Below are 15,306 nucleotides of genomic sequence, written 5' to 3' on the forward strand. Positions count from 1 at the left end.
ACTGGACGCTGTAATTTATGAGCTGCTAGTGCACATGCTGTAGCAACCTGAAAATGACATTTAAGTAGTCATATATGTTCCATATGTTAACTTAAGAGTTCAATCCATGCATCAAAATTTCAATGACTACCACATGAGCTGATGTTAATTACAATAACTTTCCATGGGGACTTAGCGTCCTCCAGAATATACCCCTCCATTTTGAAATTACAAACCCCCCCCCCCCCCCCCAATATTAAAAGTTTGCCTATTAGCCTCTTCCACCAAGATTTTTGGGTGGAAATTAAGACTTCAGCTTCAGCTAAACATTTAATTGAGTTTCGTTATCATTAAAAGGCATGAATTATGGTAAGTTTCCTGTGTCGCACATTAATCTCCCAGTGTTCAGAAGTCATATTAAATGGATAACAAGTATTGCATCTCACTGTTAGCTGGTAGGAGGATACTTCATGCAAATAATGAAAAGGAGACTAACTAGTGTGCGTATCTTCAGAACTAAGTCGGTCTTCAGAAGTACGAACACATTGGTGATTTATTCATTGATATAAGATTCTTGTCCATTATGAATCTAATGAACGACAGTTAACCACAATGTCATGATATCCATGGAAAGAGTCGATAAATATGTGAGAAGGAAAAATGTTCGAAATAGAAATGGGAACTTAACATTGGTCCAATTTACTAGAAATAAGTAAAGGGGGAAAGAGAAATATATGAATCTCATGTTAATCGTACTCACAGTCATGGCTTTTAGTATCTTTCCGCCAAAACCTCCACCAAGCCGTCTTGTAATGACACGGACATTATGCTCAGGAATACCAAGACACCTTGCAATTGCTTTCTGTGCAAACTCAGGGCATTGAATAGAGATATAAACTACCATGCAGTTGTCTTCATCTGGAACAGCAAGTGCAGTTTGTGTCTCCATATAAAAGTAGTATTGTGAACCAAGATTGATCTGGATATAAAGCAAATAATAAAGAAAGAATTATCAAAAATATCAATTCAGCATCATATGTTAAGATCCTTTCTTCGTCGATGGATAAATAGCTGGAGTAGCATATCACTGGCAGAACATTTACAAGAAAGCCATTTTGCAAGAGTTTGTAAAAGCAGTATGTGATTCGAAGTTCTACAAATATGCTTGAAGTTCAAAACCAAATTAGTGAATTGCTCAAATAAAAAGGGGCTTCAAGATTATTCATAATTCAAAGCTAAATTACTAAAACTACATTGTTCAAACTGAAAGAGGCAATCAAGATTTCCTTATGAACAGATAGAATAATAGACTAATGAAAAGTACCTCTGCAGAGAGAATCTTCTGATCAGCTTCAGCCATTCCCTTTGAGAAATCACCAACCTCTTTCGGACTAAAATGGGGAGGAACATCAAAGAAACTTGATTTTTTGACAGCCTCATCAACAGTTAAAATTGGTGGATCTAAGCCTTCTGTATTATAATCCACACGAGCTGTTTTTGCCGCAAAATTGGCATGTATTTGTGTATCTGCAACCTAGAGAAGATATTGCAAACATAAGTATTCTCATGCAATTTGGTGCGAAGAGTCTAGTTGCAATGGGAAAGCTTCCCAACTTCTATCAGGTAAGAAAGTGTACATACCACAAATGCAATGACGTCACCAGCAAACCGAGCAATGTCACCAGCAAATAAAGGTTCAGGACCAAAAAAGGCTGTGCCTCCAATATTTTCTCCTCCCTTTGGGATATCTTTAGTAGATATAACAGCAGCAACTCCAGTCGGTTTTGGCTTAGCATCAAAAGAAATACCCTTCACTCGAACTAAAGGCTTGGTGCTACAGATAAGAGCTCCATGTAGACAATTTGGAGGCGAAGGAATGTCATCAACGTACACAGCCTCACCTGCACAACCAGTGAACGTAAACAGTGAGCCAAGCAGATTGGTGAGAGATTCTTAAGCTAAAACTGTATAGTGAAAACTTAAAAAGGCATAACAAACCAGAAGCTTGGATGGCAGCACCAACTTTGGGTATAGGATCACCCACTGGATGATAATCTTTACTATATTCGATAACCTGCTTTGCAGATGACAGCAATGATGGGTTTCTCATTGGACTTGTATTAGTATCTATGTTGCTTTTAGCAGCTTGTTCCAGCAGTGAGTCATTTAAATCCTTGGATGAGCCACCACATAACTCAACAAGAAACGAAAATAGAAAACTGACTGCTAAGCTTTTCCTGTAAGCAGGATGTGAAGTTCCATCTTCAGATACAATAGCATCTTTTACTAATTTAACTGCTTCATCCAGAACTCTAACACTAAGCATTTTCCCTGCGAGATATTCCTCCACTTTCCTCGCCCTTGTTGCATGTTTTATCCCATAAGCCCCGAAAGCCAACTGAACACGGTTCACCAAAATTCCATTTTTGTCACCACAAACATCAGCCAAGAATGCAGCATTTAAATAGGGCAATGCATTTCCAAGTGGCCGTGGTGCAACACGGTAAGTTTCAAACAACAATCTCGAATTACTTTGAACTGAACCATGGATTCTTGTTGGTTCCAGAAAAGGAATCTGAACACCCAAAAGCACATCTTCCGGGGCTATAGGTGGTCTGTACAAGAAGTCTTCAAATGTAATCTTTTCTTGTTTATCACCAGTCAGTATGCTGACACTAGCACCCACAGCAAGAAGTAGTGTGGCAATATCTGAAGGAAAATTCATCCTCTGTGCCATCACCAAATTGCCCCCAAGACTAGCAGAGTTCCTGATAAAGCCAGAAGCAATTTTTTCCATATGGTCAGCAATTCTTGTGAACACCAGTTCTGCACCTGAGCTTAAGTTGGATTTACCTTCTTACTTTAGATATATTATAACTTTGGAAATTGATAAAGCTGCTCCAAATTCAAGCCCTGAGTTATCCTTTTTGACCACCGAAAGCTCCGGGATGTACCTAAGATCAATGTATTTGTCATACTTCTCTGTTTCTTTGTAATAGCCATCGCCTGTGTTGCCAACAACTAGCTTGATCTTTGCACCATTTTCTACTATACCAGAGTGCAGCAAGTTTTGAAGCTCCTCAATAGTGACTGGAGTGTACCAAGAATATTTTTTAACATTCAAAATCCTAGTTGACTTGTATTCATCTTTCAATACTTCAGTATACGGACAAGTATGATCCTGTGGATTATAGGCGGGTAATTTACTTATTTTGAGTTCCTTCGTATCCCCCTTTCGCCAAAAGGCGTTGATTCCCAAATCCTCCAAATCAACATCTGCAGCAAAACTTTTGCAGGCATCAGCTATGGGACGATAACCAGTACAGCGACAAAGATTTCCTGTTATAGTCTTTTCAGCTTCAGAAACTGTCAGCTTGGAGAATCCAGGTGAAGCTTGAGAACAATGTGATTTTTCAGCATTGGCAACTGCTGAGAAAAGTGACATGCACATTCCAGGAGTGCAAAATCCACACTGAGAAGCGTGGAATCCAGCAAACCTTTGATGGATTGGATGGAAGCCATCTTTACTATTTCCAAGGCCTTCACTTGTAGTAACAGAACAGCCATTTACACTGCAGAGAAGCGTGAGACACGAACTCACAGTAAAATTTTCAATCTGCTTAAGTACGGGGTTATACTTTGACAGCAGGACAAGGCAAGCTCCGCAACCACCTAAAGAGGTGGAAATTTTGGGAAGTGTAAGGAATCGCTATGGGAATGAGCTTTATAAGTAACCATAAAGAGTCAGATGAATTAATTTTGAATTGAAGACACAAAAGGATCACTGAGCAAACTCCAAGTATCGTTTACAGATTCGTTGAATCCAATGAAAATACCAGAAAGAAAAAGCACCAGTGACCATAACGGGATTTTACTTGGCGACAGATAACAAAAGAAATAGAAAAATGTATTGCTGAAGCTTGTTAAAATTAGTAGGATGTACTTCTTATACACTATGATCCTGATGCGAATGTACATAAATTATGCCCCAAGTTGATAGCTCTTACTCCTCGTCAAGAACCTTCTAATGAGAGAAGAACATGTAACCGGCTGAAAAACCGTAGACAGAAATTCTAACTAAACCCTTGAAGGACATCTAAACTCAATGCATCGATACTGGATGGAGCATCCATTTTGTGATGTCAAAACCATTAGTGCATTCTGATAAAATCACATAAATCAACTCCAAACAACAAGGTCAAATTCATAGCATGTCAAGCCCCTACGAAATAGTGAATTTAACAAATAGAACACGCTGTTCTGCATAAAAGGGTATGTAACTTTATAGAGAATATAATCTTGCAATGTTTCCAGGATTAAAACTAGCAAAGGATCATCACCCTCTTTCTCTCAGAAATCCCAAGGAAACACTAACACACACTACAAACACAGGCATGGAAAATACAGCCCATATCCAAGATTCACATTCAAAGTGGTCTTAATCCAACAAGTGTAAATGGACAAACAAATGCAAAGAGACATCAAAAGTAAGAAGCCATATCAGGAATTACATAGTGAATGCACGCAGAGGCATCAAAGAAAATAACCCATATCAAGAACCAGATGTTCAGAGCCTAAAGAAGCTTCCATAAGAACTCATTATTCCACGTTGGATGTAAGACAGGAATATTATCGGACCGCACAAAACAGAAGCATAATAAGATGTTAAAATATTAGTTCCAAAACAAAATACAAATAACATAAACATTATGAACCAGCATATGTTAAGAAGTTAGCAATACTAATAAGAAAAACAATTAGTTCAGATATTATAAAATATTATCATAGTACACATATACTCGAAATATAATAAGGAGTAGGTGATGTCCTCGGATCAGCAAGCACGGATGTGATTACATATACATCCGAAGACACTCTGGAACATGCGAACAAAGAGCCATCAAACAGAAGAGCCCATGCCCAGAATCACAAAATCAAAGCGGTACCAAATAAGACAAACAAATACTGATAGAAATCAAACATAAGAACCCATCTCAAGAATCCAAACGAGCACAGTGAATCCGGTTGTAACCATATGTAGAGACACACAAATAACAATCCAAGAGTAGAGCCCAAATCAACAACAATCACACACACACACACTCAAAGGCAAAGCACATAGTTTAACCAAAAAACAAAAAGAAAAGAAGAAGAAGAAGTGATTGAAGCTGTGACAGTACCTTCACCACAACCAAGTTTAACGCTCTTGAAACGAGTCCTTGTGCGCAAGAATTCAAGCAACGTAGTGGAAGGCTCAATTTCAGGCACCTCAAATGTCTCTCCATTAACATCAAACGCTAGACAATCACTCGGCGGCACTGAATTTTTCACCCCTTCCATTTTCGCTCAGCACAGGAGCTACCAAGTTCTAGAAAAAGGTAAGCAGATAACGCCACTCAAATGCTTGAAATACCGAATACATGCAGAATGCATCCCATTTGTTGACGTAGATTTTTGCTGCTCTGTTTTGACTTTTCTTACTGAAATACTGATGCATCAATCAACCAATAAATTGATACGACTAAGAACTGTACGTAAATACTCACACACTTAGATTCAATCTTATAACTTCAAATTGGTTCATAGCCTTACACACAAAAGTCTTAGCCTTACACACAAAAATACATGTATTGTGCTTATTATGATTCGGTCTTTTTAAAAGTATTTTAATAAGCTTACATGCGGAGCAATCTTACCAAGGTTTCGTAATACGTATTACTCACCGTATTCTTCTTGTATTTTTAAAATCCTAATATGTATAAATCTACGATAGCCGTTTGTACTTTTCTTTTAATTATTTTGAACAAATATTTTTTTGGCTGTCTTTTTTTTCTTTAAAATTTTTAAATAAAATTATCTCAGCCAAAAATAATAACTAAAATTTAGTTCTCATTTTATTCACAGACAATGGTATAATATATATCAAATTTAGATCTTTCCAATATGATTCTATCGATAATTTATTTTGTAAATTTTACAGTTGAGAGATTTAATGCGTATCTTGCTGATTGAAGATAACATCTCCTATCTTAACTCTAAATAAACGAATCCTTAATCAGACAGCTTCAACCACTTCCACATAATTAAATCAGTCAACATCACCATAATATATAAATAGAAGCAGTTCTGCTCTATTATATTTTTTAAAATAAAGTAATATTACCTCCTTACACGACAAAACAACGATATAATAATGAAAAGAATTAAAAAAAATCAACTTTTTATAATAAGAGACATTACTATTTTAATAAAAATTAATGTCTTCCAATACGTTCTCAAATTATTATATAAATATATTATTGTAAATTCATAATAAATTAAGGTTGCAGTAATATTAAATCAAAAGTAATTGGGATTCGCAAATCGCAATCATCAAAGTAGAATAGAACAAAAGAGAAAAATATTTAGTACACGATTCCCTTTCACTTTTTATAATTTTACTTTATAATATAATATCCGTGGCAATAAATTTTTCATATTTATAACAAAATATATAAATCAACAACTCACACTTCAAAAAAGAAAAACTAATGTATGATTAACAGAATAAAAAAATTAATATAATGGTGTTAAAATAACATTTAGTCACTTTTATAAAAAAAAAAAATAGTTGTCACTAATTATCATTTGTGAGTGTAGTTATTTTTTTTTTCTTAATAATAGCCATTGCGGCACGCTATTCTTACATGAATATAATAAATAATATTTTGTATTCTAAAATATATTATAAATAAGAATAATATATATAAACTAGTGAATCCATTTCAAAAGAAAAAAATGAACACGAATGGACAAAATAAAATCAATTTAAAGTATTGTCGACACAATAAAATAATTAGTACAATGGTGTCGAAATGACGTGGAATCACTTTTTAAAAAAATTAAAATAATTATAATTAGTTTTTAAAAATTATCTAATTAAGAATATAATCATCATGTTAGTGTGACAGTGTCACTAGCTATCGTGTATTAATATAAATAGTATAAATACAAATATAATCGAACACATAGACATTACAAAAAGTGACAATTCATTAAAAAAATATAATAATTATATCACGAATAAAATGTGAAAGAGTCATATATAATTAGATCTAATATAAGAGAATATCGATTAATTTATCCTTTTTTTTTTAGTACTAGTCATTTTTATGTGGGGGGAAAAAACATATAATTAAGATTCCGCTATCTGGTCTAGACCCGGGGAGTGTTTGCAATCCAAAAAAAAGAAAAAATGTGGCAAAAGAAATTGAAAGCAGACATCAACGTTAAGAAGACATTGAGAAACTGAGTGCCGTGCTGGCTCTTGCAGCTGTACGCTGGATGTGGACTTCATCTCGTACTCTTGTCCTTTTCTTTGAAAATTGAACAAATCTTCGCCCCACTAAGGAGTTGGACGTGGGGTATACTTTTATATTTATGCAGAACTTGTCGATGATGATGAAAGTGACAACTTTGGTCTTTTAACGAAATTAATTATATAGTAAGTGTGATTAAAAGCGACATGGGAATCGCATCAACCTATTAGCCACGGCGACGAGAAAGAAGCTTCACCAGAATCATAACAGAAAACAACATATAGATAAAAACCGGTCATCTACATTGGAGTGTTGTGTAGAGATTTATTTTGGTACGGATGTATAGGCAAGCGCCTTGGTTAAAACTGCATTTGATCGATATGCAGATAAAACATACGGGCAAATGATGTAGATCACACGCCTTCTTCACGAGGGAATTCCAGGCTAACCAATGTCCACCTGTTTTCGCTGACCGGGAGCACAACGGTACCCTTAGGCAATGCCGTGTTTGGAATGCATGTGAGGATCTTGACGCGGTTGCAAAGAAGATAGTAAGAATCTGCAGTAGTTGAAGTGAAGTCTGATGGAGATTGAGGTCTTGGATTTTCTTGCGGATCAGAAACGAGGACTGTGCCCAAAGGAGGAGCATGTTTGAGAATGTGGTTACTAGAAGCCCGTGGTGACAAGTAACCAGGCTGAAACAACTTGCCTGAGATAAAGAATTGATATCAGGACCAACTCATTAACATTAAACATTGTGAATGGAAAAACATAGGACAATGTCCATTTTATAAGGTTTGTTCAAGTGTAAAAGAGGAGAGCAAGAAAACCGACTTACGTTCCATAAACACGGTGTATGCAGCCTTTGCAGCATTGAGCTCTGCTAGTTTCTTAGACTTTGCCGCAGCCCCTTGAAATGCCTCTCCTTCCACTTCCACAGTTGAGGTAAACGTCTCACCTGCCCTGATTGTTGTGTACGTTGGCAAGAAAAATCCTTCCTTGTCTGTCAGCTCCCATAGTAGAATCTTGTAGGACCGCTGGCCATTCTTGCAACAAACATAAAAAGGATCGGAAGCGGAGACGTCATCGTATCAATATATAGAATTGTTGGTAGATACTTTTGTGCCGGGTTATGAAATCCTATGCTTGTAAGTTTACCTCATGAAACGCATCAGTTGACAGCAATAACAGAGCAGCCTGTGCAGCAGCATCCTCTGCTTCTGCTACTGTCTCATGGAGCTCTTGGCTGTGAAACCTGTCTTCACCAATACAAACTCTTGCCCTGAAAGAAACACCCTCTTTTTCACTATGGTATACTGGCAAGTCAAGGTTCTTTCTATGAGTATACATCTGGAGTTTCGTCTTAAACTCATCTTGGAAATCTGCGGTTATGAAACAACATAAGGCATACAATTATGGTGAGAAAACAAGAAGCTACTTCGGAGAAATAACATAGTTAACGAGCCTTTATCTGATCAACCTCAATCCAAGATTCCCAAGAATACAAGACATATGATGTAAATGTTAACTACTTCATAGTAATTAGTAACACAATGAAACAAGTTGAGGTACCATGTTCTTGATGTGTTGGAGATGTAAGATTATAACCTCTATGGGAGTTAGGCAGTCGACGTTTTGAAGTAATCTTAATTAATCTCATGTTTGTCTAAAAGCAATAAGAATGCATTTGCCTTTATAGAACAAAATCATCTGAAATGGATGCTCAAGATTTTATACACAACAAAAGCCATAGCTGGAACTACTGATCTTTACACAGTAAATGCTATGACTATTTGCAAACTGAACAAGGGCATTGCAGTTTTTTGAGCAATACTAGATTTCAATCAAGAAGTGGAACAAGCGTGTAAGCAAAGAGAGATATTAATCAAGACTCCCACCCTGTTTCAAAGCCACTTCTTTCTCATTGTTTGTCTTTTCAACGTATTCACTCCTTTGAGTTGAGGGCTCTGCTGCACATTATGAGATATAATTAGATTGACAGAATTGCAGAATTCATTAGATTTTCATGTTAATGATCATCTTTCGCACCACCCCCTTCACAGCATCATGTCACAAATATTAGTTACATCTTTCTTGAACACCATTAATAAAAGGGGGGAGGGGGGGACCAGATGCATGATTACTCGTGGACTTTCTCTAAAAATACAGAACACTAAAACAAGATTTTCAAAAGAAAAAGTTTACCAGAAGTGAAATGGTGAAAGGCAACTTGAGCAGCATCATTGTGGGCTTGTTTTGAAGATTTGCAGGCGGCAGGAGTGTGAAATGTGGTGCCACTGACCACGACGGAGGCTTTGAACAGCGGGCAGTGATCTTTGCCGTCTCTCACGCATGTGTATTTGGGCAACGCCCATTTCTGCTTCTGGCACAGTTCTTGCAGCTTCGACTTGTACATTGGTTTCTCTCAGTCCTATTTGTTTGAAATAATGTTAAGTGCTGGGACAGCAAGAGAGGTTTGCAAAGCTTCGCCATGAATTACATGTAGTGTTATAAGGATCATGCTTGCTGTGTGCTGTACCTTTATTACAAAGTACTGGAGTATGTACGTCGAATGTTCTTAATTGATTTATTCTGCATGGCGCATGCATTTCACTCTCTGGAATGTTTCTATATCAAACGGTAATAATTGGCATGTTACCGTGAAAAATTAACAGTATTATAATATAATCCCTTTTATAATAGAAAATTCGAACTGCTGCAGTATTTGAGTGATATACGAGTAATTTAACCAAGTATTTTGTGAGGCTTGATATTATAAATTAAGAATTTCACCAACTGCAAGAAAAAGTCACTGGCTCGATAATATTCATTTTTATAAATATTTAAATATAATTATATTGTTAAAAAAAATCTCATCTATTATTCATGACAGCAGATGGAAGCTCTGCGTTAGCAAGTAACAAGGCAGTAAGAACATGCAGAGGTCCTCTCACTTGGCACCAGTGGCAGCCAACTGCATGCGGGCGAGCTTAGCAGCAGCCACCATATTGCTCAGCGCCGGCTTGACTTCTGAGTATTTGCGCGTCTTAAGGCCGCAGTCTGGGTTTACCCACAGGATTTTGCTGTCGAGAACTCCCAGCATTTTATTGATGCGTTCCGCAATTTCTTCAGTGGATGGGATCCTTGGTGAATGGATGTCATACACGCCTGGGCCGATGCCAGCACCGTACTTCACTCCCTCATGAAAAATGGAAAGAAGCTTCTCGTCTGACCTGGAGTTCTCGATAGTGATGACATCAGCATCCATGTCTATGATTGAGTGGATAATATCGTTGAAGTTTGAGTAACACATATGGGTGTGGATCTGCAGATCAAGCCCATTGCAAACGAGTTAAATAGTTATACCCAAATCACAGAATATCAATTAGGAACATGTTCAATTTCATGCTACTCACCTTGCCCACATGAAATGTCATAAAATGAAATGGTAACATCAGTATAGTATATATAATGTAACAGTATTAGCTCATTGTGACTTTTACGGCTTTTCTCATCATTGCAAAAGACCTTATAGCTAATCAAAGTTTATTTAGGCACCCGTGATTTCCTCAATATAAAATAAAGATCCTATTGAAAATAAGCTCCAAGATAGCTAACTCTTTAGCAACACCAATAGCTTAAACAAATGCAAACTATCTCCTGAGAGGGCCTACGAGTGTAGCATCTGATTAAAGGAAAGCAACTTATTGAACACAGCATGATAAAAAGGAAGAGAAGAATGAAGAAAGACCTGGGTAGTGTCTTGGACGTCACAATTAGTTATCCTGAACGAGTGTACAGCCCAGTCCAGGTAAAATGCCTGCTCGGATTTTCTAAGAGGCAAACCCTCTCTTAAAGCAGCCTCGTCGATTTGAATAACATTAATACCAACTTTCTCAAGATCTTCAACCTCATCCTTGATGGCTAGAGCAATCTGATAGCAGGTCTCGAATCTAAGAGGTGAAGCAAGCATAGTTGATTTCAATGGCCACATTTTAAAAAATGATGTCTAGCAGAGCAGATCTGGTTTGCCTACCTGGGCTGGTCATTTCTGACAAAAGACCAATTCAGGATGGTGACAGGGCCTGTAAGCATTCCCTTCATTGGGCTGTTGGTCATGCTTTGGGCCAATGTTGACCAAAAGACCGTCATTGCTTTAGGACGACTTACATCACCATAGATAATAGGTGGCTTCACACACCTGGATCCATAAGATTGAACCCATCCATTAATCGTGAAGGCAAACCCAGATAGTTGCTCTCCAAAGTATTCGACCATGTCATTTCTCTGTAATTGCCAATAAAACAATAAGAACCTTTTACTTCCTTTTGCTGGAGGGAGAGGGGGTGTCATTTATTGCAAGACAAAAAGACCATAATCTCACCTCTGGTTCTCCATGAACAAGAACATCAATGCCGAGCTCTTCTTGAAGTTTCACTACTTCTTGTATTTCCTCCTTAATGGCTTTGTGATATTCTTCCTCGGATATCCTGAAGAGATAACAGCAGAAGAATTGATAGTATAAAAGTTGAAAGCATGTAAATTGGAATAACAAAGGTACTAATATAGGAAGAGAACTAACTTGCTAGCCTTATATTCACGACGGACTTTCCTAAGACCCAAAGTCTGAGGGAAAGATCCAATAGTAGTGGTTGGAAGCATAGGAAGGTTTAGCTTTTCGTGCTGAGCTTCCAGCCTGGTACTGACACTTGTAGCTCTGCGGTGGTCAGAGCCCTTCACAGCAGCGGTCTGAGTATAGGATCAGAAATCAAAGTCATAACTGGGAAGGAAAAAAGAGCAGGGCAAGAAAGCAGGAAGAAATGTTTTTTTTAGAGAAAAAAAGGAGGACTCTTACAGCCTTCTGAACCGCCTCATTATTTACTCTTGGGGATGATTTTCTTGAAGCCTGAGCTGCTGCATTAGCAGAGAAGAATGCCTGAGGAGAGAAAAGCTAACATCAAGAGGAAGCAACTGATTTTTTGGGTTGAAAATATAATACTTCTTCCAACAAGTCACATCTCGTGGAAAGGTATCTAAAGATGTAAAATATGGCCCTTTGAGGTGCCGAGAACATTTTCACCACGACCAATTGATGAAAGTTGAAGAGGTGAAATATATTCATGGGAAGATCCCATATATAAATCTAAAACTGTCATATAAACAACAGAAAAGCAAACAGCAATTACACTACAAGCAAATAGTTAGGAAACTTGCAGAAGTTGCAACTTCTTAGATCTAAATAAGAGAAGTGCTTGGTTAATTTGTTTAACCATAATCAAGTAAATAGTTGCTGCAATCAGTTGAATTGATAAACACATGAAACGTTTTGGTCAAACTGTAGCGTTAATGCTTATAGGTCATCAATGTAGAGGCGCGAAGAACAAAAAAAGTTGGCAAAATGAAGTACCTCATCCTTCAAACCAGCTAGTGCCTTTGCCAATGCATTAACTTCGAGTAACTTCTGTGCAGCAAATGCAAGCCATGACTTGAGTTCTTTGTCCAACTTAGTTTCATTTACCAAATCAACTGCAGTGTGAAGAAGAGAACATGATGTAGAGACCACGAGCTTGTCTGAAGAAAGAAAGAGAAAAGGAATCAATCAAAGGTGATTTTAATTGGAGCTATATGACATGTAACAGTACATCATGAAAGATATATGTTCGAATAATAAGTTACTGAGAGCACATATCGAACCAGTAGCAAGTCAAGGGGCTGGAAGAGAAGTAGAGTAAAGCAAACACATAGAAATTATTTCAAGAGGCATCAGAGCTAAGGGAACACAATGTCAAAATTGTTCTAAATAAAAATGTACTTGATATTTGACAGATAAAATGCAGATCCAACAATTAATACCACTTCTATCTAGGAGAGACAATTACACAGTTAAAAGTTTGCTGGTTAACATCATAAAAACCCTAAAATGCCTAAATTATACATTGTCTTAGTTTTATTTCACTGATCATCTGAAATGCGTTTAATATAATATGAATGAAGTTCTAGAAGCACCTTTGCCCACCACGCCCTCCAGAGTGCGTAAGGTACTTAAGGAAGCATCAAGATCGTTAGCCCAAATGTTTCTTCCATCAACAATTCCAGCAAAAAGATATTTTCCCGAAGGAAATCCATTTTTAATTAGGTCAAGTGTCTTTGATCCCCGCACTAAATCAAACCCAACAGCTGTAACACCCTTCAAAGAAGTAACTATATTATATGCCTCAGTAGGGAGGTCTGCAAAATATGTCTCAGTAAGAACATTCAAGCCAGAAACGGATGATTCCAATTCTTTGTAAGCATGAGTAAATGCACTCAATTTGTGAGAATCAAGATCCATGACAAGTGTAGGCTCATCAAACTGAACCCAGCTAGCCCCAGCTGCCTTTAGTTCAGCCACAACTTCCCTTCATGGTAAAGTAAGTGAATATAGTTTAGCCTCAAGATAAAATGTATAGTTAATGGACACATTAGAAGCATATGTATGATCTTACTTGTAGACACTCAACGCCCTTTGCCAGTTTTGATAACAACAAGTAAGAAACTGGGCCTATGAGGACTGGGACTGTGTCAATGCCAAGCTGCAATGAGGAAACATGCCAAAACATGCATGAATCTGACTTCAGGCAAACCAAAACAGTAATATCAATGAAAATGCAGTAAACCTACAGCTTTAGCCTCCTTATATTCTTGCACTGCCTTGTGAGATGCATAAGAAAATTTGACATCTGGTCCCAGTTCAGGCACAATGTAGTGGCTGCATCCACAAAAACCATACTGTTAAGTTCTCATAATGCAAGAATAAATTAGAACAATTTCAGACTCAAACCACAATGCTAATACAATCAATGAAGAAGCTTACTAGTTGGTATCAAACCACTTGGTCATTTCCATTGCAGGAACAGAGGCGTTACCCCTAGCCATTGAAAAGTATATGTCAAATCCTATCTCACCTCCACCCCAACCATATCTTGAGGGAACAGCACCCAGCATAGCCGTGGTATCCAAAACTTGATCATAATATGAAAATGTATTGCTAGGAATATACTTGATTCCAGCATCTGCCATTTGCTTCCAAATTGAAACCCGTAGGCCAGCTGCAACCTTCTGCAACTCTTCAGCACTGCTCTTTCCATCCCAGAAGGACTCCAGAGCAAATTTGAGCTCTCTTTTTGGCCCCACGCGAGGATACCCAACAATGTGAGATGCCATTGACCTGTTGCACCCAGTACAGCCCAAACATAATGAGTAGCAGCCGGTATACTGATAACGGAAAAGTTAAAGAACCGTGTTGCACGGAAGAACACACACCCAAAATGGGATTAGTGAAGCCTTAAAACACATAGCGTGATCGAAGAGAATCCAGTTTTTGGTAACACTGTGAATTTGTCTCACTTAAGACAATAATTAACTTCTCCACACTTCAATATAAGATAGACCTTAAGAATATTTCTTTCTGAATTAGGGAAACGGCACTAAAGGGGAGTGATGGTATCAACATCTGAAATTGCATTTATTGGAACCGTTCTGTTAGCTACCCAACCTAACTTTTTCTGCAGCACTGATGCCACAGAGTCACTAAATTATGCTTTAGAAGCAGTAATAAAATTCTAAAATAACTAAAACATGGAACGACAGCAACATGCTCACAAACAATGACACAAACACATGCATGTATATTCGCGTCTCTAAAGGAGGGTTTTACCTTCTCACTAGACTTGCAGAATCAAGAACCCCATTAACATACATAAGCAAGCAAAACCACATATCAGTTTTGCTCTATTAAACTGACTGGCATACAACAAAACAAAACAAAAGGTATCAGACCATGACCAAATCAGTTACACCCCAAGACCAAACTTTTCTCAGACATACACTTGCATACACAAATTCACAAATCATTTTGGGGGGAGAAAAAAAAACCCGCCTAAATGAGCTATCACATTTCATGGACATGCACTTTGTGCGCCTGAAAAATGAAGGTGGCAGAGCACAAACCTGATTTGGAACTTGAAGCAAACAAGAGATTTGCGAGGTG

At 37.5% G+C, this 15,306-nt stretch overlaps 3 protein-coding genes across 3 annotated transcripts in view; all 3 read right to left on the reverse strand.

Moving 5' to 3' along the window:
* The window catches only part of LOC105170960 (indole-3-acetaldehyde oxidase), an 8,973-nt gene extending 3,453 nt beyond the window's left edge, over positions 1-5,520 (reverse strand). The window contains 6 exon segments of the mRNA XM_011091930.2: positions 1-47; positions 740-958; positions 1,304-1,513; positions 1,621-1,880; positions 1,978-3,651; positions 5,160-5,520. Coding sequence (XP_011090232.1) covers positions 1-47; positions 740-958; positions 1,304-1,513; positions 1,621-1,880; positions 1,978-3,651; positions 5,160-5,319 — 2,570 coding nt within the window. The 5' untranslated portion in view covers positions 5,320-5,520.
* LOC105171148 (double-stranded RNA-binding protein 4-like) lies at positions 7,517-8,741 on the reverse strand. Its single transcript, XM_020696971.1, has 3 exons — positions 8,436-8,741; positions 8,116-8,323; positions 7,517-7,986 (listed from the first exon to the last, which is right to left on the reverse strand). Exons 1-3 carry the CDS (start codon positions 8,625-8,627, stop codon positions 7,691-7,693), a joined length of 696 nt encoding a protein of 231 aa, XP_020552630.1. The 5' UTR covers positions 8,628-8,741; the 3' UTR covers positions 7,517-7,690.
* LOC105170961 (5-methyltetrahydropteroyltriglutamate--homocysteine methyltransferase) overlaps positions 10,057-15,306 on the reverse strand; it is a gene marked incomplete in the record, with an annotated part of 5,647 nt that continues 397 nt past the window's right edge. Inside the window, 12 exon segments of the mRNA XM_011091931.2 lie at positions 10,057-10,602; positions 11,029-11,230; positions 11,314-11,564; positions 11,662-11,767; positions 11,860-12,026; positions 12,133-12,213; positions 12,685-12,848; positions 13,284-13,720; positions 13,755-13,849; positions 13,938-14,025; positions 14,131-14,484; positions 15,267-15,306. Of these exon segments, the coding sequence (XP_011090233.1) occupies positions 10,228-10,602; positions 11,029-11,230; positions 11,314-11,564; positions 11,662-11,767; positions 11,860-12,026; positions 12,133-12,213; positions 12,685-12,848; positions 13,284-13,720; positions 13,755-13,849; positions 13,938-14,025; positions 14,131-14,484; positions 15,267-15,306 (2,360 nt within the window).

The sequence above is a fragment of the Sesamum indicum genome, linkage group LG9 (assembly GCF_000512975.1).
Source record: "Sesamum indicum cultivar Zhongzhi No. 13 linkage group LG9, S_indicum_v1.0, whole genome shotgun sequence".
In the NCBI taxonomy this organism is placed as follows: domain Eukaryota; kingdom Viridiplantae; phylum Streptophyta; class Magnoliopsida; order Lamiales; family Pedaliaceae; genus Sesamum; species Sesamum indicum.

What these genes read in the sequence shown, in the direction of transcription:
- LOC105171148 (XM_020696971.1), bottom strand. Translation starts at nt 8,627, where the DNA reads ATGTATACTCATAGAAAGAACCTTGACTTGCCAGTATACCATAGTGAA. An exon ending in CAACTGATGCGTTTCATGAG is followed by an intron (nt 8,324 to 8,435) that starts GTAAACTTACAA and finishes GTTTGTTGCAAG; the next exon opens with AATGGCCAGCGGTCCTACAA. An exon ending in ATACACCGTGTTTATGGAAC is followed by an intron (nt 7,987 to 8,115) that starts GTAAGTCGGTTT and finishes TCTTTATCTCAG; the next exon opens with GCAAGTTGTTTCAGCCTGGT.